At 45.7% G+C, this 20,225-nt stretch overlaps 8 protein-coding genes across 8 annotated transcripts; 1 reads left to right on the forward strand and 7 right to left on the reverse strand.

Moving 5' to 3' along the window:
• Positions 1–58: 58 nt before the first annotated feature.
• On the reverse strand, positions 59–3,886 carry BRETT_003662 (uncharacterized protein; the record flags this gene model as incomplete). The annotated part of the gene is made up of 1 exon (XM_041282167.1): positions 59–3,886. One exon carries the CDS (start codon positions 3,884–3,886, stop codon positions 59–61), a length of 3,828 nt encoding a protein of 1,275 aa, XP_041136006.1.
• Positions 3,887–5,191: 1,305 nt separating this feature from the next.
• Positions 5,192–6,289, reverse strand: HOM2 (aspartate-semialdehyde dehydrogenase; the record flags this gene model as incomplete). The annotated part of the gene is made up of 1 exon (XM_041282168.1): positions 5,192–6,289. One exon carries the CDS (start codon positions 6,287–6,289, stop codon positions 5,192–5,194), a length of 1,098 nt encoding a protein of 365 aa, XP_041136007.1.
• A 786-nt stretch (positions 6,290–7,075) lies between these two features.
• BRETT_003664 (uncharacterized protein) lies at positions 7,076–8,047 on the reverse strand (the record flags this gene model as incomplete). Its single annotated transcript, XM_041282169.1, has 1 exon — positions 7,076–8,047. One exon carries the CDS (start codon positions 8,045–8,047, stop codon positions 7,076–7,078), a length of 972 nt encoding a protein of 323 aa, XP_041136008.1.
• Positions 8,048–8,635: 588 nt separating this feature from the next.
• BRETT_003665 (uncharacterized protein) lies at positions 8,636–9,094 on the reverse strand (the record flags this gene model as incomplete). Its single annotated transcript, XM_041282170.1, has 1 exon — positions 8,636–9,094. One exon carries the CDS (start codon positions 9,092–9,094, stop codon positions 8,636–8,638), a length of 459 nt encoding a protein of 152 aa, XP_041136009.1.
• A 285-nt stretch (positions 9,095–9,379) lies between these two features.
• On the reverse strand, positions 9,380–10,723 carry LYS9 (saccharopine dehydrogenase (NADP+, L-glutamate-forming); the record flags this gene model as incomplete). The annotated part of the gene is made up of 1 exon (XM_041282171.1): positions 9,380–10,723. One exon carries the CDS (start codon positions 10,721–10,723, stop codon positions 9,380–9,382), a length of 1,344 nt encoding a protein of 447 aa, XP_041136010.1.
• A 646-nt stretch (positions 10,724–11,369) lies between these two features.
• BRETT_003667 (uncharacterized protein) lies at positions 11,370–12,704 on the reverse strand (the record flags this gene model as incomplete). The annotated part of the gene is made up of 1 exon (XM_041282172.1): positions 11,370–12,704. One exon carries the CDS (start codon positions 12,702–12,704, stop codon positions 11,370–11,372), a length of 1,335 nt encoding a protein of 444 aa, XP_041136011.1.
• An 873-nt stretch (positions 12,705–13,577) lies between these two features.
• BRETT_003668 (uncharacterized protein) lies at positions 13,578–14,990 on the forward strand (the record flags this gene model as incomplete). The annotated part of the gene is made up of 1 exon (XM_041282173.1): positions 13,578–14,990. One exon carries the CDS (start codon positions 13,578–13,580, stop codon positions 14,988–14,990), a length of 1,413 nt encoding a protein of 470 aa, XP_041136012.1.
• Positions 14,991–15,075: 85 nt separating this feature from the next.
• Positions 15,076–20,135, reverse strand: BRETT_003669 (uncharacterized protein; the record flags this gene model as incomplete). The annotated part of the gene is given in 2 exon segments (XM_041282174.1): positions 15,076–18,713; positions 18,731–20,135. 2 exon segments carry the CDS (start codon positions 20,133–20,135, stop codon positions 15,076–15,078), a joined length of 5,043 nt encoding a protein of 1,680 aa, XP_041136013.1.
• Between the last annotated feature and the right edge of the window lie 90 nt (positions 20,136–20,225).

Here is a 20,225-nt window from a genome sequence, read left to right on the forward strand (position 1 = left end):
AATTTCCTCTTTTCTAGAGTGAACAGTAATGATTAAAATAAAAGTAAAAAAAAAGCCCTTAATGCATACTCTTAAGCCAGTCACTTTTCAAAATCTGTTTCATTGTTGGACGCTTGTTAACATCCTCAACCAGTATTGACGTTATCAAGTTAATACAGTCCTGACTAACATCCGGGAAGTTCGGGAACGTCAACTTTCCCTCCACAATCTCATCAACACTGCAGAAAGGATTCTCCTTGAAAATAATCGTATAAAGAAGAACACCCATTGCCCAAACATCTTGAGCACGACCATCATAAGGTTTCCCATTGAGAACTTCAGGTGCTGCATAGTCGATTGTACCCACGAAGACACCAAATGGTCCATCCTTCGTGTAAGCAGCAGAACCAAAGTCAATGAGCTTCACAGTAAAGTCCTGGTCAACAATGATGTTCTCATCTTTAATATCACGGTGAACAATACCATGGTGGTGAAGATAAGCCATCGCCGAACAGCACTGGAAGTAGATGTACTTGCACTCAAACTCAGTCATATCAGTCTTGACCTCAATGAGATCAAACAAATCGATTGCCGGGGGATCACCATGCTGCATTGTTTCTAGATAGTAGCACTTGTCATCCTCAAAGAAATCGATTATCCGCATAATATTAGGGTGCGGATCCTGGTTAATCTTATTTAGAATCTGAATCTCACTAGGAATGGTTCCCAAGTCTTTATCTCTAACCCAAGTGTCAACCAATATTCTCTCCTTGAAAATGGCCTTCAACACAACTTTATATAGAGGGTCTGCTTTCCTCACGGCCACAACAACCTTACCATACGCACCCTGGCCCAGGTTCTTTATAATATGGAAGTCTTTCATCTTCTTCGTACGTCTCTCCTTTCCCACAATACGCGGAAATAACTTTGAATGCCTCCTTATCTCGGCAATCAGGTCATTTTCCCGCTTCATAAGCGTACTTTGTGAAAGAGCATTCTCCAACTTGAAAGCTCTGTACCTCGAATTCGAGTCAGACTTACTACTGGTTGTGGTTGATGAACTCGATGTATCGTTTGTAGCTTCGAAGGACGATGAAGACAATGTCGAACCCGTTGTTCTTGTTGTTTCATACGAATGTGGATTTGCTTCATTAGAATTTGTCGCCGTTTCGCCTGTACTTGACCTACTCATTGCCTCCGAAGATCCAGTACTGTGTAGATTATCAGACATTTGGGATAGAAGTGGGATTTGGGATGGAACGGTCTGCATGTTGAGGTTCATTAGATGGCTTCCCGAGGAGTCACCCTCTGAATGGAGTGTCTCATTACTCTTGTCCCTTCTCAACTGCTCTTTTTTCTCCTTATCCATCTTGAACTTTGTCTCTTCTAACTTTTGGGTTATTTCACGAAGTGAGGCGTCCGAGATCTTGTCCGGGTGCAAGGATGGTGACTGCACTAGTATTGTTCTGCAGTAGGTCACCCATAGAAGGAAGAAGTTGTGATCAATCAAACGAAGTTGCACATCAACCTTGATGGTATTTCCATCATTATGCACAGCATCAAGACCTGTGGAACGTAAGAACAGCAATTCCTTCTCCTCCTCCGTCCGACCATCCTGCTGAGCAACCAGCCTCCGCCAATAATGCTCTGGTAAAACAGTACCTTCCTCATATAACAGTCCTGGGTTCTCTGCCAAAGCCTTATCTATAAGTTTAGAGAAGCCTGGAATAATGCAATCAACAGAGTTATCCTTCAGGTCATCGTGGCCAAACAAGTTCTTTGCAATGGCCTCGTTGAAGCTGACGATATTGTATCCATTTGTGGAAACCACAAACGAGCCTGCCATGTACGGAAGTGTGTGTATGTTCAACCTTAATTCGCTGTCTTCCTCATCGTCTGGATCCAGACTCTCGGATGTAACTGCACAAGGTGCATAGATGATATCCTTCTCATCGTTCACATCGGTATCCGAATCGTCCAAATGTGCATCTTCACCCACTTCAGAATCGTTTTTCTTGATCCTAAGAGTGAAATACCGAACTTTGTTAACCAGCTCGGTATCTCTTTGAGATGGCAGCATATTTTTGTAGGTTTTAGGAATATCGCCCTCCTCACTCACAAGCTGATCAATGCTTGGTAAGCTGTAATCGAGCTTCTTGCCGCTAAAATTAACATCCGTAAAGAGAGGCGAGTATGGCTTCGAAGTTTCTATTTTATATTTTGAATTTTCAGCACTCGTAAGATCCTTGCTTATTAGCATGTCCAACGAATCGCACGGGATCTGTTCAATGATCAAAATGATGAAGTTTTCCTTTCTTTTAGCCCACACAGAGGTCCAAGCCATCTTGTCGTTGTACCTCTTTATTGCAATGACCTCACCTGCAAATGGCTGTTCGGATTGCAGCTGCAACCGGTTGAACACTAGATCCCTCGATCTAGGAGCTAGTAAATCCATCAATCTCAATGATTTCATGATCTGCCTGGAAACACCAAACATCAAGCAAGCCAAATCATTAGAATTCAAAATGTTCCATGGAGATTCCAAGCCACACGTTAGAACGGCTTTGGGAGATCTTGTCTTGCCTGCTGAAGATGAGTGAAACTGCATTGAAATTCCCTGGCTTGGCTGGGATTGCGGTGAGCTCCTGGTTGCCTGCTGCTGGCTATATTGTAAATTGTTGAGCCCCCAAGAGGAATCCACTGGTTTTATCATGGGAATGCCGGCAACGGCATTGTTATTGCTGCTATTTCCCTCCTGAAACGGCGTCGCCAATGCATGAAGAAGCTGGATCCTAAGGGATGTTTTCTTGGGGATTCTCTCTGCATTTGTAAGCGATAGATTGTGAAGATTGATCATCCTACTTGTCTGATCCTCACTGAGCTCTGGATGAATACCTATCTCAAGGAAATGTATTATCTCCTTCAAGTCTTCCAGCATGTTTTTGTCGACAGAAACGTTGCCTAACGTTTTCACTGACGACTGAGGCGGCGAATCAGCTGTTTTCAATGCAGATGGCACGTTTTTCCCGACACCAGCCGCAGAACGGGTCTCGTTACTTCGAGAACTTGATAATCTTTCCAACTTGAGAACGTTATCCATGACATTGGCAGTGGACGATCTCCTCCGGAACGAAGGAGTCATGTGCAATGGCACCGAGCCGTACAAATCGTGCGAGTTTCTCGGTGTTGTGGAAAGAGCACTTGACGAAGAGGTCGATAATGTTGAAGACCGCGAACCACTTCTATTTATCAGTGCAGGAGCCGCCGGAGGTGTAAATAAAGATGATGCAGGCAATGGTATGGCATTTTGCGATTCCTCTTCGCGAACGTTTGCGTTCAACCAGCCAGGTCTCTCCAGAAGAATCTCCAATGATCGTTTTAGCACTTTGAGTCTCAACGCCATGGAGTTTGGCGACAAAAGTGCATATGAATACGACTGGGGAGAACTCGTTGTAAATTTGATCGCTGCGTTCTCTTCATCAGACCGGTATTTGCTCGCGGTATCGTCCTCTTTCAACATCAAGTGGCCCTTTTCCCTCAAGAGCCTATTAAGAGGAAATATCGAGCTTTTATCAATCAAAGATGACATTGACGCGTTAGGGGAACCAGAGTACCAATCGGTGTATGTTGGTTTCGGGGGCGATAAACTGTTGGAGACCCTGGACCCATTATCTGAGCTGTTGTCTGTCTGATCCTGGTTAACAGTGCTTCTATAATGGGAGTCGTAATCACTGTCGGAACAACTCTCGTAACTGTCATTTTCGCCCACGTAAAACTTCCTGCGCGATATCACACTCGACGATGATTGGTTCGCATGCGTCATGAAGTCTGAAAAGGCACGATGTCCACTGGTCCGAACAGCATTTTTATTACCAGTTTGATGTCTTGAAGGAGGAGTGTATGGCATCTGATAAGAAGAAGAAGAAGAAGAGTAGACGAAGAGCTAAATTTTGCTGCTAGTATAGCACTGTGTACAACCAATTATTCCAGTCTCTGTGTTCAGATGGGAAAGTAATCCTACTATCCTTTTTGTTCTTCACCTGTGAAAATCAGGCTGCGAATAGCTTCTCCGATAAGATAAATGTAGGTGGATGAATAAAATTAAAGCAGCGCTTTGTTCGGTTGTGTTTATGACGATGATATAAGATCTGGAAAAAGGAAATAGTGATGGGATCCGACCTTAAAAGTGATATGCTGGAGGCAAAAATATGGGGACTGGTTTAAATCTGAAATGTAATTCTGCCTGCTGTGAAAATATTGGCAGTATTGATGCAACATGTACTGCAGTATAGTACCTAGAAAAAAAAAAGACAGGGAAAAAATAAAAAATAAATATAAAAAAGTGCGAAAAGGAAGAAAAGGAGAAAGATAAATAGAAATAGAAATAAATATAAATTTAACAATTCCATACAGCACATGCAGCAGAACATCACAGTTACAATTATAATTGAGCGCTTACCTTTCTTTCCGCAAACAATGGCAGTGTTGGAAAGTTTATCGGGCCATTTCATCTGCCTATTTCACATCTATATTTCGGCGATTTTATAATAAATGTTATGTATCTGGCTAAAGGAGGCACTTGAAGGGAAAAAAATTGAAAGTATCAAAAAATCAAAAAATCAAGAACTCGGAAAATCAAAAAATCAAAGTCGTCAAATCAAAGAAAAAGGTAGAGAGAGAGAGAGTCATACCGATTTCAGGAGAAATAAATATATTCGCTGACATCATTTGATGCAAGGGGAGAGGATGAATTATTTTTTGTGTGTGGTCTTGATGAGTGCATTCGTAGGCAAAAATATAGTTGAAGGTAAAAACTTGAACTATGCAAGAGTTAAAGGAGGGCTTTTCAATACTAACTAAAGAAAGCATCGATTGAGACTAAAAATAAAGGGGTGGGCGGGCCTAAAATTAGAAGCACCATTCTACAGTAACAGATCATTTGTATCATCATGTATTATTTATACAGCTAACTATCGAAAAGCCAACAGAACAGGCGACGGAAGAAAAAATCCTGGAAGCGGGCTGTGTTCTGAAGAAAAGTCGAAACTCCGCCTCGAAAATGTAAAGCAAAAGTAGAATAAAACGTACACAGAGAGGCAGTCCTGATAACCAGCGGTAAAAGAGAAAGCGTTAGTATTACTCAAAAAAGAACAGGTGGATAGGAGGAAAAGACTAGAATCATCAGCTCTCAACTTTAAGTGCTCCCGTTGATTTACAACACACCCTTGGCAGCCAAGATCTCGGCAATCAAGATACCAGAACCGGCAGCACCAATGATGGTGTTGTGGGAAAGAACAACCATCTTGAAGTCAAAGATTGGATCCTCTCTCACACGTCCAACAGAAACGGCATAACCGTCATCTCTGTTCCTGTCCAAACGAGGCTGTGGTCTGTCTGGATCTTCCAAAACATAAATAGCGTGCTTAGGAGCAGATGGGCAGTGCAACTTGGTAGCCTCGCAGTCGTAATCCCGGAGGCACTTCTTCACCTGGGCCAAGGTAGGGACCTTGTCTCTGTTGAGGAATTTGAGCGCGATGCACTCGGTATGTCCGTCACTGACAGCCACACGGTTACATTGTGCGGAAACGGTCAACTGGTTGTCTGAGAGAATATCGAAACCGTCTCCAGCCTTGTTGACATTGCAGAGGATCTTCTTTGCCTCCCACTCTATCTTATCTTCCTCACCGGAGATGTATGGAATGATGTTGTCGAGCACATCGATGGCCGAGGTACCTGGAGAAAAGCCGGCACCGGAAATAGCCTGCATGGTGGTGTCAGAGACGTATCTGATTGGTCCAAAGGCGTCCTGCAAAGGCTTCAAAGGAACAACCAAGCCGGCAGTCGAGCAGTTTGAAATACACACCTCGAAACCTGGTCTGGCGACACCTTTGGCCTTGGCTGCCTTGGCTCTATTCACGATAACTTCCAAGTGCTCTGAGTTCACTGTTGGGACAACAAGAGGGACCTCGGGGCTTCTTCTGAAGTTTTTAGCGTTGGAAATAACGGCAAATCCGGCATCAACAAACGACTTCTCGATTTCACCGGCAACTGCTGCATCCAATCCTGAGAAGATGACATCACAGCCTTTGAAGTACTCTGGCTCGCATTTTTGCAAAATGAGATCCTTGGACTCATCTGGCAACAAGGAGGTCTGCTTCCAGACAACCTGATCCTCGTATCTCTTGCCAACCGAGTCTGGGGAGGCACCCAAAACGGCAGCCTCAAACTGTGGATTTTTCGAGAGCAAGAGAATGAATCTTTGTCCGACAGAGCCTGTAGCTCCGAGAACACCTGCTTTTTTGAAGGCCATTTTTTTTATTAATATATTAGACTGTGCTGATTAACGAACACTAGTTAGAGTTCTAATAACTTACGGAGAGAAAATCCTGAGCACGTTCGAAACGAGCATCTGCGATGAGAAAAGATTTGTGTGCTTTGCGGACATGAGCTTTTTGCCTCGTTTTTATACACGCACTAGGTCCGGAAACAGGGATCCCATTATCTTAATTTTTCGCTATTTTTTCACCGTATTTCACTCTTTGAGTCATCGCGAACTTTTTCACCGGCAAATGTTGACGGAGGAAAATTCACCGTGCGAAGAAAAGATGAAAAAAAAAAAAAATAAAAAAAAAAAGATGACAAAGGACGAAAAAAAAGAGCCATAATAGTGGCCCCGCCAGATACACACGTACTATACTACTAACAATCACGTCCAATCATATGGTCGGGATGAGGGATATCCGGAGATCAGATTTTTAATATGCTTGTTTATGCAGTCCACTTTCGACGAAATTTACTCGGCCTCCTGTTCAGGGAAAGGGCATGGGCATATTTACAATACAGAAGGTAAAATCAAGAAAGATACAAAAATACAGTGTATAACAATAAAGCAAAAAGAATGTCCGCTGCCAGAATTGTACAGATAAAGGAAGCCAAGCTGGCTAACTTAAACTAGATTGGTGATGTCACCTGACCAATCTCAAAAAGATCCAGGGGAAGAAGATCAACAAGCCAAAAAAAAAAGGTGAAAATGAAATAAAACTGAACAAAAAAAATTAAAAAATTAAAAAATAAAGTCACCCAAAGCTCTTTACTTCTAGCTTTCTTTGTGATCCTCAGCCTCATTTTCATCATCAGTATCATCGTATGTTATGGAATCCAAGCCCATGTATACAAGCAGTAACTTCTTGTGCTGCTCAGCATCCTTTATATCGTGGTATGGGTTCTCGTATCCTGCGGTAACCTGCTTGTTGTTAAACACACTAGCAAAATATGGCATCTCCATCTTTTTGCATATCTCAACGTTTTTGTTCACGCAACGCTCGACACTGAAATTGTTACCCAGGGCCTCGCTGATCCTTTTCCAGCGGTTCTCCCAGTCTTTCCGAACGTAGTTGATCAACTTAATCTCCATGTACCTGGACCACTCCTCGTTTCTAGATTTGTGGTTACGGAGATATCTCATTTGTATGGCCTGCCATGAATGTCTGTGCTTCAGTAACTCTTCTATCCGCTTCCACGAGTATCTCATCTCCTCCTTGTAGTAAACAATGGCATCATCCTCCGTCTTCGTCCAAGGAACTGTATTTCCTCTTCTTTTCCGATGTGTGAACCTAGTGCTTTTTTGCTTCTTTGGTGCATTCTCTTTAAAGGATTCATCCGAGTCCTTTGCTCCATCGTTTCCGTCCAATTCTGAATGACTTCTTTTCCTATTTGCTGGTACTGACTGCCTGCTAACCTTTTCGCTCTCTTCGTCATCTTTACTTGTGCTTGAAGTAGCTTCCTTATCATCACCAACAGTCTGCTTCGTTACCACACCATCTGCATCTGCCTTTCCAGCATCCTCTGTCTCTTTATCAGCCTCCTTCTCTTTATTGGTCGATTCACTCTCTTCTGCCTCACGCATAAGATCTTCCTGTATTTGCCTCTCTTTGGCCAGGTTTCTCTCTATTTTCCGCTTGAGTTGAACCTTCTTGTGATAGAGCTCTATATCACTGTTGAGGGTGTCCAATAAACTTCTTCCTCCTTCTTCTGTGCTCTTTTTTTCCTTACTGTTGTTCGTCGTCATTATGCAATGGAAGTTTGGTTATTGATCCAGCTATATTTTCTCTATAAATTCAAGACGCGCACTTGATGTCTCAACTATGCCAAATACTGCACACTAGTGGAACCCACCGTAAAACTAACCTTGTGTGTCTTTATCTGTAATAAGGCCAAATAAGCTCATGGGGCTGCACTTACAAATAAATTTGTGTCACAATATAGCAATTTACGCGAAGCACGCATGCACGAACTTACGAACTTACGAAATTTAGCTCAAAGTGGAAAATTATTTTTTTTTGTGTTCAAAAAATAAAAAAAATTAAACAGAAGATGATGCCGCTGGTTGGTAAAGGGGCGACCAGAATGTGAATCTAGAATGCAGAGCTCTGTACAAAAACTTCTGGTTCAATAAATGTCGGTCTGCTGTGATCTGTTATTAAAATGTAATAATGAAGTAAATGAAAAAAGCGGAGGATGATATTATGAGGGGTGATTAAAGTAGTTGCGTACGGAATGAATGTAATTATACACCTGTCCCACCAGAAATTGTAGTAAAGCTAAGAAAGAACGAATCAATCGTTTTTTCTGACGAATCAATTGTTTTCCTTATGAATCAGTCGTTTTTCCTAACGGTGAATCTATTTCTAGAGGCACCGTGAGCACTCATGGTACCGAAACGGGAAAGTTTTGTAGTACTTCTGCCCCCCACTTTCGACAAGTCAGAGGAGGTGCTGAATCTCGACATCAATCTGGGTCTTGAGTTGATGGAAGGTGCTGATGCAGGAGGCATTCCTCTCCTTGCCTGGGGTTGGGGAATAACTGGGGAAGATGCGGATGCACGAATTCTAGGCTTAAGAGATGAAACTCGTGATCCGTATGACATTGATGCAGATTCGCTTCCGGCAGATGCATGTAACCATTCCGGGGGTTGTAAACCGTTTGTGCGGAAGTATTTTAAAAGAGATCTTGATACCACTGTGTCATCTTCAGTCCTACCATCTTTTTCTTCCTTGTGGGTTATTGATCCTATTTCGCTTGAGATCTTTCTAAATTTTTGGAGGACGGTTGACATTTCTGTGGCTCTGGAAAAACCCAGATTGCTTTTATTTGTTGATCAAATAGGATTTAACGAAGGATACGAATAAAAAAAAAAAGAAAGGAAAACCACCAAAGAAAAAGAGAGTAGAGGCACTGAGTCAGTTGCTCGCATTTTTTTTTTACACCTACTTGAATTATTACTTCATGAGTATTTTAATTTTTTCTACCCTCGGCAAATTTCGTCAATTCTCAGTTTCTGCAATTTATTATTTCAAACGTCCAGCGAACAGGCTGCAAAAGTACTAAAATATCAAGGTATTTACAAAGTTTTCTCGACAAGGTAGATGCCGTAGTCCTTCTTCAAAGCCTCCAACAAAGGCTCGGAAATCTCTGGAGTCAATGGGCGGTACAAACCTGGTGTAGCAAAGACACCAGCATGCTTCAAGACAAACTTGCAAGCAACAGCACATGGGATACCAACGGTTCTGGCCATGGAGGTGTAGCCACCTGGAATACCGTAGTCGATCAAAGTGGAGAGTCTGGTCTCCTTCTTTCCGTCTGGGTACTCAATTCCGAACTTGTGCTGCAAGATAACGAGATCTCTCTCCTTTGGACCAAGCTGCATCAAGTCCTCCATAGTGGCACAGAGAGCATCCAAGGCGTTTCCTCTTGGGTGGATCTTGGTGTCTGAAAGCATACCCAGCCACTTAAGGCCGTAGTGGGCTCTCTCCTTGTCGGTTTCGTTCTTGTACTTGGTCAAAGTGTCAACCTTTGCAAGGATGTCCTCGGCAGAGTTGGACTTGGCACCGATGTACTGCGACAAGGCGTCTTTCCAGGCAATTGGCTTCTGGAAAATTGGGTTGGCCTCATCCTTGAGGAATCCCAAGTCCACCAGAACCTGGACGAACTCACAGAAGCCCTGGAATCTCAAAGTACCACGGATGCAAGTCTTGGCCTCCGGGATGTTGTACAACTCCTTGTACTGGGTGGAGTCCCTGTTAGGGTAGCACGTGAGAGCGTAACCTGGGTAAACAAGGTATGGCTTGGCAGATGCCATCAACTCCTTGGCTGGAACCTCAACAAGCTTTCCATTCTTGTAATAGTGGGCAGTGTGCTGCAAAGCAAGCAAAACACCTCTGGCAGACCACGAGAACTTGTAACCGAGTGGATTGTCGGAGTCCTCTGGGGCTGGCAAACCACCACAGAAGGATATGAAGGAGGTCACCTTACCACCTTTAGAGTGTGCCTCATGGATGGCTCTAACGGCATACAAGTGGTCAATACCTGGGTCCAAACCGATCTCGTTCATGACAACAATTCCGGCCTTCTTGATCTCAGGCTCCAAAGCTCTCATTGCATCCGAGATGTACGAGGTCGTCACCACATCAGTGTGACCTGCAATACCAGCCTTAACGACGTTGGTGTGGTAAATGTATGGAATCAACGAGATGGCAAGATCGTACTGTGCGACAATCTTGTTCAACTCCTCCTGTTTGGTGGCGTCAACGGCGATGATCTTGTTGTTTTCGTGGGCCAACTTCTTGGCATCTTCTGGATGTCTGCAACCAATGGTCAATTCGACATCAGCCTCCTTGGAGAGGATATCAATGGTTGGCTGGGCAACAAAGCCGGAACCAAGCAAAAGAACTTTCTTTGTGGCCATTTTGTATATATATGTTTCAGTTAAGAATTATATCCGTAGAATAAACTTTGGAAAGGGAAACGGAGAAAAAGGGAAAGCCTGAGAAGAATAAGAGTGTAATCACTTTGTTGAAAAAAAAAAAAACTGTGAAGAGAATTCTGGTGATATATATAACCCTGTGAAAAAGAAAAATCCAGAATGAGCAACTCTGGCTGCAAAATTGTCGAAAAACATGTTGGAGCAGGAACAAGTCGCGAAATTCATGTAATCGGTCTTCCCATTCATTTTTTGCTCATGCCATCCCAATCCGGAACTTTTCACATCCATTTGATTGATTCGTGGCCAATAAAATGAAGAAGTTTTTTTTTTTTTTTTTTACTTCACATTGCAATTCTTGAGTTGTTAATGTCGCTCGAGATTTTCATCAATGGAAAATTCGGGCATGACTACTATCCTAAGTCAAATATCAGAAATGTTCTCGAGAAATTTGTAAAAATGACTGGTGCTTTTCAAGACTGAAACAATGGTTCCTACTCTTATCTTCTTTTCTATTATTCTTACGAATGCAAGTTTCCGAAAAGCCCTAACATGTTTTTTTAATGTTTTATATTACATATATCAGGTGGTTCCGGCCACCTCCCTAGTTTTCTCTTCGTACGTCTCTGCATTAAACTGTATTAAGTTTCCCGTATTGCTTCTCCCAACTATCTCTCAAGCTTATAAACCACAGAGGTAAATCTTCCTCCTTTGGTAGGGGAATCTTAACAGTTGTGGCTAACACTTTGTTACGATCGTTTATCACTTTGAACTGCTTCTGAGGCCTATAGAAATGGTAAAGCATTACTTTCTCGTGTTCATCGCTCATGCCAGATAATTTAGTTTCTCCAAATGATTTATCCATCCCTTGAGAAAGTGCTCCTTGCTCAACAGTTCCGGCTTCGGTGATTGATCTATTATTACCCTCAAGCGCATTCAAATTTGAGTCATTCTTTGATTCGTTAAGTTCGTGTTGTTTACGGTGCAATTCCCTCTGTTTCTTCCTTTGCTTACGATCTTCAACCAACTTCAACAAATTCTTGGGGATCTGAGGAGAAGTCGACATCGAGAGCTTTCCCGATCCGGCAGATCCCTGCAAGAGGGAATTTCCATAGTTCTCTGACACCCTTCTTGCAGCCCACGAAGGTCTTCTACCCTCGATCGATATGGCTTCACTTGTCTTATAACTACTTCCAAATGATGTATCCATCCTTGGCGAGTACTTTTCGACACTTCCCTCACTCATAGACGAATCATCTATAGCCTCTTCTGGTGTCTCTTCCTTTAAAGCGCCGAATTTCTCTAGACTCGAGCTGTATTTTCTTGTATATGACGGTTTATACGGTATGCTCTGTCCCCTGAGGTTTTTCCTCTCCTTGTCGGTAACATCTGGGTTCTTCCTGTAAAATGTCTTTGAGTCATCCACTATCCGTCTCCCGTGTGTCTGTTGTAAACTTCCTTGATCCTCGTCATTTTCTTCATTGTATGGTTCTAACTCTATATTGATTAACTCAAGAAAGCTCTCAACATTGTAGTTGGCTTTACTACCGCTGAAAAGTCTGTACTCGTTCGCAATACTTGAGTAACACCACCGTTCAATGTGTCGCAATATACCAACCACAACTGCGCTTTTATCAATAAGAAGACAGTTGTGGTTATTTCGAGAATTCAAAAGAATTCGTATCACCTTGGATATTAATGTTGGCCTTAGAACCATCCAATCCTGATGCTTGAAACTGCTGATTTCACTGTCCTCTTGCAAAATATTCGAATCCGTAATGTGATAGAGTCTAATGTGATTTTCTTCCATGTATTCAGATAACACCCTGGTAGGATTCTCCTCGTCCATCCACACTATTGATTTAAGCTGTAGGGTATCCAGAAATGAGTTGTTGATTGGATCCAACTTTGAGCATCTGTAGATCCCATCTTCAACAAGTGCAAAATTATCTGGTGGAACTAACATTGTACTTCCTGGCTGGTTGTATCGTTAATTGTCCGGGGTCCTTAGTTTAAATTTCTATTTCAATAAGGAATGGTCGTGCAGCGATCTCATTTGTATATCCAAACTGTTTTTATAGTTTGGTAATATACTGGTGTACGGATGCAACAAATGGAATATACTTTTGCAAGTCCCTTATATATATGGAATAATACCCGTATTTTAACTGTACTAAATGTCAAAACAATAAAAGGATAGAACAATGAGGCTTTAAGAAGAAGAAGATTTATTGTCTATGTTTTCGTATAAACAAAAGAATGACAACTATATAATGATGAGATATCCTGTTGTGTCTATACTAAATCTTATGTACAAGTTATATACCACAATAAATATCGAGATACTATACAAATCAGGTAACACTAACTTTAACACTAAATAGTATTCATATAAGCGCCTTTTGTCGGAAGTGTTTAATTTTCTTTGAATAGTTAACAAACTTGAGTATTTTGGTAATTATCCTCTCTGCTTTACTAAAAATTCATTTTCTGTATAGAACAGATTACACCTGATTAGAGAAATGAAATGTATTTGATAGTCTAATAACTTTGTTTCAATTCAACAGGCAAGCAAGAACCTATGCTAAGAGTATCCATAGAATATTTTGAAACATGTATATAATACAGATAGGGTATAGTTGTTTACTCTGTCTGTAAATATAGACTACACAGAAATCTGTCGCTTAACCGCGGGCAGAGTAAATTTCAATAAATTTCTATCAGCTTTTTCCCCAGTTTTGCGCATCTAACGTTGAGTGTGCTTTTTCATCACCGATGAATGCGTTTTAGTACTCACATCTAAGTTCCCTTTGTGGTTATTAAGACAGCATTCATCATCATGTCAGCTCATATCACAAGTAATCGACGCCTTGATGTTGCCTTTATACATCCGGATCTTGGAATAGGAGGCGCAGAACGTTTGGTGGTGGATGCGGCAATGGCCATAAAAAACATGAAAAATGATTCTGGAAAAGAGAATGTGGTTAAAGTGCTAACTTCGCATTGTGATCTGAACCATTGCTTTGAGGAGGTGCGAAATGGTGAGCTCAAGGTGTATGTTTATGGGGATTTTCTTCCCACGAACTTATTTGGAATGTTTTCCATCGTGTTTGCATTTCTACGGCAATTGTACCTAGTCCTATTATTGATATTCACCGGGAAGTTGAACAACTACGATGTGATATTTGTGGACCAATTGGCATACTGCATTCCCTTGCTACACTTTTATAAGCGTCCCGAGGCAAAGATTATATTCTACTGCCATTTTCCAGACAAATTATTGGCATCCCATCATGGTGTTTTGAGATCATTGTACAGATACGTTTTTGATGGAATTGAGGAATGGACTACGAGATCTGCGGACATTATTGTGGTTAACTCCGAGTTTACAAAGCAGACAGTTTTGAAACAGTTTAAAAGTATTGCCAAGGAAAAGAGACCATTGAATGTTGTTTATCCATGCGTTCCATCTAGAGTGGATATAGATGAAAGATCTATAAGTCGCGTTTCAAGTTTCTTCGGAAAGAGCAGCTTTTTCCTATCAGTGAACAGATTCGAAAGAAAGAAGCATATCGAACTCGCTATTGACTCGTATGATCTGTATCTAAAATTGGAAGGTGCAGATACAAAGGAAAGATTGGTGATATCCGGAGGATACGATGAACGGGTGTCTGAGAACAAAACATACTTGGAAGACCTCAAGAGTAAATGTGAGGACTTGGGACTTTCATATGCTATTACCACCTTAGCGTTGGAAGAAGACGAACTGGGCGATAGCCAGGTGATATTCATGCCATCAATAGCTACTGATATAAAGAATGCGCTACTATCAAGAACGGACTTGCTTATGTACACACCATCATATGAACACTTTGGGATTGTTCCTGTGGAAGCAATGAGGATGGGGAAGCTGGTTCTTGCAGATAATACAGGTGGACCGTTGGAAACGGTGGTGAACTATTCATCAAATAAGGACTCGTACACTGGTTTCACCGTTAAAGCCGATGCACAGGAGTGGAGTAAAACTCTTTTTTTTGTCAAGTCATTACCTGAGACAGAGCTCGAAACTGTGTCAAACAGATGCGTGGCACGTGCCGAGTCTACATTTTCGTTTTCAGCCATGCAGAAGGCATTGGCAAGAGCTATTGATACATCGGAGCCAAAAGTGTACCATCATGAGAAGGTGGCACCATACTTTGCAATTTCATTTGTTACATTACTAGTTGCAGCAGGGATTATCATGAAGTCCTAGGAAAATATCTTATCTATTATGTATTATTAATTCATTCAGTAGCTCTCGGTAGGAGAAAAAAATAGGGAAGAAGCGGAAGAGCTGTTCATTCGGTATCTGTAACAATGGCCTCCTCTTCGAATTTCATGTGCCGCCTGTAGTCCTCGACGGCAGATTTGATCTTCTCGGTGGTGATGGGATACTCAATAACATCATTGAAGATACCGCCGATCACGATATCGTGGCAGGATGGGGTGAAGGCTATAACCCTGGTGTCCGAATTGGCACAGGGAGTGTGTCTTATTAGCTTGACGAGATCGCCGGCATCGAGCTTTGAAAGCTTTGTCGACGTGAATATCAGATCGAACTGCACACCGCTGGTTCCGCGTTTAACTAGCTCTGAACCGCTGCTGACGGCGACAACATTGCAATTAAGCTTTCTCAAGTCGTTCTCGATCGCGTAGCGGTAGATTGGAATCGGCTCGCATAGCAACACGTCCAAAGCACTGAATAGTTTCTTGAAGCTGTCGGATGAGCCGGCGGTCATACCCGATGAGGAGCCGGATCTGTTTGTCAATCTCCGCCTGGATCTTCTACGCATGACTTTTGCAATGATGGAGGCCCTCTCCTCATTATCAGACAACGAGGACGATCTGTCGGTGTGAGTTCCGACGCTTTTGGCCACTGATCTGAGTGCAGACGACGAGTCCGGTGAGTCTAGCAAGAACCCGGAGCTGTGGTGGATACCGTGGAGTTGTCGCTGCTGCTGCTGCAACTTGAGAGCAGAGATTGGGGTGCCGTTAAGATTGGCAGCGGGGGATTTCATAACTCGGGGTGACAACGAGCCCACAGCACCGGGTGGACACTTGCTGATGGGTGTGATGGCCCCGGAGGCAGACGAGACACTGGGGGAATTCAGGTTCAGGTTCAAGCTGTAGCTGTCCGAGGATCCCATGGAGGACATGCTGCTCCTCCGCTCAAGGTGCTCGGTCTTGAGCCTGTTGACGACATCTTTGTTTTGCTTCTCCAGCAAGGCCAAGTTCCGGAACTGGAACGACCCGAACTCGGACGACGACGAGGCATCCTTCAACCTGGAATTGCGTCTCTCTCGCTTTCCCGTTAGCCTCATCTGAGCAGGGTTCTTCGAGAAACTCTGTCTTAGGGGGGACTCCATGGATGAGGCGGCGGAATCGGACCGCTTCACGTTTGCAACCTCGCCGATTAAGGAGCCCCGGTGGACCGAGTAGTCCCCAACAACACCCTGCGAAAGAACCGAGGAGACCGACGACTTGTGCCTCAACACGGGCATCCGTGCACCCAGCAGGGGGCTGCTGTGCGGGTCATCATCAGAATCAGCATTCTCCTCGCAGCCAGCTTCACTGCCCCCCATCTCCTTCTCCAAGGAGATCATCTTGGCGCCCCGCGGGTCGAAGTACTCGGTTGAGTCCGGGGTGTCGGTGTTGGGGACGAAGGACGCGTCGTCCTCGAAAAGGGAGCCCCAGTTTAAGCCGCGGAAGTACGGGTGGTCCATAATCTCGGCAGACCCGTGGGCACCCAGCCGGTGGGCCGGGTCCTTGACCAACAAGCTCTGGATGAGATCGCGGGCCTCGTCCGTGCAGTAAGTAGTGAACTGAGCCTGGTCAAGGCGTGGCCACTGGATCTGGCCGTTGAGGATGTTCTCGAACACGGTCTCGGGCTTGTCTGCATTGAACGGCGGGTAGCCAAACAGGAACTCGAAGAGAATGCAGCCGACAGACCACCAGTCGGACACCTGGTCCTGGCCCCGGCCGGCAACCGTCTCGGGTGCCAAGTAGTCCGGGGTGCCGACGAACCGCCTGGACTTCGCCGACTGCTCCGGGTCAAACAACGCGTAGTTGGTGATCTCGGGCGGTCTCAAGGAGGGCAAGTCCTTGCCGTTAAAGACAAGCAGTGTCTGGGTGTTTGTCTTCTTGGTGGGGTTTGCTGATGCGGCTGATGCTGCTGCCAGGGTCACCGCTGCTGCCAGGGACGAGTTGCTGGACTTCCGTTGGTGCCACGTGTCAATTTCGGAGGTGGGCGTAGCCAATGGCGAGCCAGAGCTGTAGGATGAGCCCCTGGACCCGTGTGTGGCGTGTGCCAACTTGATGCTCCCCACTGGGCTCCGCAACTCCTCCAACGAGCTGACGGAGCCGAGCGATCGGCGATCATCCGAGTGTTGCTCTCCATTGGCAGCAGGGGAGGAGCAGCGAATGCTTCCGGAGGAGCTGTTGCTGGAAGAGCAGTACCTGCCCTTCTGGCGGCGGACCAAGCCCATGCGGCTCAAGCCGAAGTCGGTGAGCTTGACGTGGCCACTGTGATCGATGAGGAGGTTGTCGGGCTTGAGGTCCCGGTGCACAACGCCGTTGCGGTGCAAGTAGTCCACCCCCACGATGACCTCGGCAATGTACCGGCGGGCCCAGCCGTCGGGCATCGTGCCCATGTTCTTCAACAAGGTCGCGAGGTCGCCCCCGTTCATGTACTCCATCACCAAGTAGAGGAAGTTTGTGCTCTGGAACGATGCCACGAGCTGCACCACGTAGGGGCAGTCTGTCTGGGCCATCATGATCGCACGCTCCGCCTTGACGTTCGTCACCTGGTTCTTTGCGATCATGTCCGTCTTCGCCAGCACCTTCATCGCGTAGTACTCCCGGGTGAGCTTCCTCCGGACCAAGAACACCGATCCAAACGCCCCCTTGCTGATTGGCTTGACAACCTCGTAGTCGCGGATCGAGGGCGGTGTCTGCTTGGGCTGCTGGGGCACGATGAGCGGTGAGAGAGGGAGGTTTTGCAATATGGGTGTTTCTCTGTCACCCAGGCTTTTCTTCTCTCCAGATTCCACCCCCACCGGCAATGGCGACGAAAACGGCGAAACAGCCCGCGACAGAACACCGTTCACGCTGCCCTTGGAGTTCCGCTGGATGCTACTTAGTGGGATGCTGGAGCCGGGCGAGAGTGGTCTCCTGGGTGACAAATATCCGGTGCCTGGCCCCCCGGTGGCCTCCCCCGGGTTCTCACCATATATCGATATCACCGGAGTTGAGGCACCACCCATACCACTTCCTGCCCCACCCACACTCCCAGGACCCCGACTGCTCTCCATGTAACTATATATCGGGGCCCGGCCAGTGCCCGCAAACGACCCACTGGACGGTAATCTGGACGGCAGCCTGGGCTGCGGCGACCTGATCGCTACCGGGGCCTGCATCCGCCCCGATCCCACCCGCTGCATGCTCTCGCTAGACACATCACTGTCCTCGTCCACATCGCTGCCACTGTACCCAAACACCTGGTCCCTAATCTTTGAGATCGTGCCCTGGATCACCTGCAAAACCATGCCGTCCGTCTCCCTCGTGATCCGGTCCACCGACTGCTGCACGTGGGCAAGCCGCACTATGCTGTCTAGCTTCTCCCGGCTCAACTCCACCGTGTCCTCTATCATCCTCTGCACTGCCGCGTTGCCGGACACGCCCAGGTCCAGCTGCCCGAGCCGGTGCAAATGCCGTGTGGAGTCCGGCGAGTACGAAATCCGCGGGTTTCCAGCTGCCCCACCGGCCCTCACCTCGCCCGTGTTCACCTGGAGTGCCTCGTCCGAGTACTTGAGCATCTGCAACAAGCTCCGCAAGGTCTGCAAGGCCTGGTTCTGCGATGAGCCGGGGAGTGCACCCCTGGCAGGCTCGCTTACCACCAGCCCCCGGTACTCTATCGGGGGTGCTGTCGGGGAAGCTGCTGGGGTGCCTTAGTACTGCCCCCAGAACCAACCGGCCCCCCTACAGGGTCCCGCCGCGTGATCATGCTCGTGTAGATCCGGCCAAGAGCATTCCGGTGCTCCTGGAGTGCCTCCTGTCCCAGATACACCGAATCCTCCACCCGGTGCTCAAGTGCACATAGCTCTGTGTGCCGCTCAAGCCACCAATCCGGCACGTTCTGCTCACATATCCGGCACAACTGCACCGGTGGCGGCGGCACTCGCTCCTCGTCGATCACCCCGATATCGTTCAAGTGCACCAAGTACGACTCCAACAGGTTTGCACCGAACCCAAGCGTCCACACGAGGTCATCGGGCATCTCCAGATTCACCTCCTTGAGCGCGATCCACGGCTTCACAATCCACATCGAGTGTGTTGGCCTTCCTGTCCGCGGGTCTGAGATCAGAATCCCCTGTGCCTCGAGCTCGATTGCTCCTCCGTCTGTCGTGATTGTCGAGCTTGACGATTTGATGCTCACCGAGTCGTCTTCTGAAGATGACGACACCGCCGATGTTGCTGCACACATTGTGCTTTCGGCAAGACTACCATATCCAGCTGACGAGGTCTGCTCGCCGCCTGGAGACTGCCAACCAACGATTGGCTCTTTAAAACCTGCCCGAAGACTGCTGCTGGTGCTGATTTCTGCACTTGCATCCACGTATTGCTCATCATCATCCTCCAAGTCCTCCCTATCCTCTTTCTCATATTCATTTTTATGTTTCTCATATTCTTTCTCATTCTTCTCATCCTTATTCTTCTCATCTTCATTCTTCTCATTCTTCTCATCCGCCTCATATTCTTTTCCCCCATCCAAGTTCGTCTGAACAACAAACCGTACCCGGTAACTCTCGTCGTCTTTCATCATGATACCTGTCGCCTTCTGGAACACCTGCTTGTCCTCATCCGTACCAACAATAATCTTTCCAATCGGCTTACGGACAATCTTAGAGATGTCTGTGCCCACAATGTGCTTCCAACTTCGACTGATGAACCTCACCTCGCAGTCAAGATTCAACTCGAGCACCAATGCCGGATTGCTCGCTGATGCCTCTCGCAATTCACTTTGCGATCTGTTCAAACGAGAAAAATCCCGCGACATATCATCCACATCTAAGCCTCCCCCGTTCGACTCATCATCGGAGCTTTGCAACTCCCGAAATATGCTCCGGCTGTTATTGCCACCGCTCGCGGATGAAAGATTCGGCGAAGAATGGCATGGCGAAACTGACCGTGAGCTTCTATCTGTGTATCCACCTGCAATACTAGAAGATGATGATATTTTCGTGACAACGGTGTTCGAACTTGGGCTTGCATCCCGTTGGAGCGGCGACGGCTCTTTGGATCGGCGGCCGTGATGCCTTCCAGATGTTTTGAAGGGGCTCTTCAAGTGTAGTTTTTGCATTTCACTTCACAGCCATAGAGAAACCTATTTCACTGATTGGCTAATTATATTGAGAAATCCCGGCCAATTGATCGATTGAAAGTCCGAATT

Source organism: Brettanomyces bruxellensis, chromosome 6 (assembly GCF_011074885.1).
Source record: "Brettanomyces bruxellensis chromosome 6, complete sequence".
Classification (NCBI taxonomy): domain Eukaryota; kingdom Fungi; phylum Ascomycota; class Pichiomycetes; order Pichiales; family Pichiaceae; genus Brettanomyces; species Brettanomyces bruxellensis.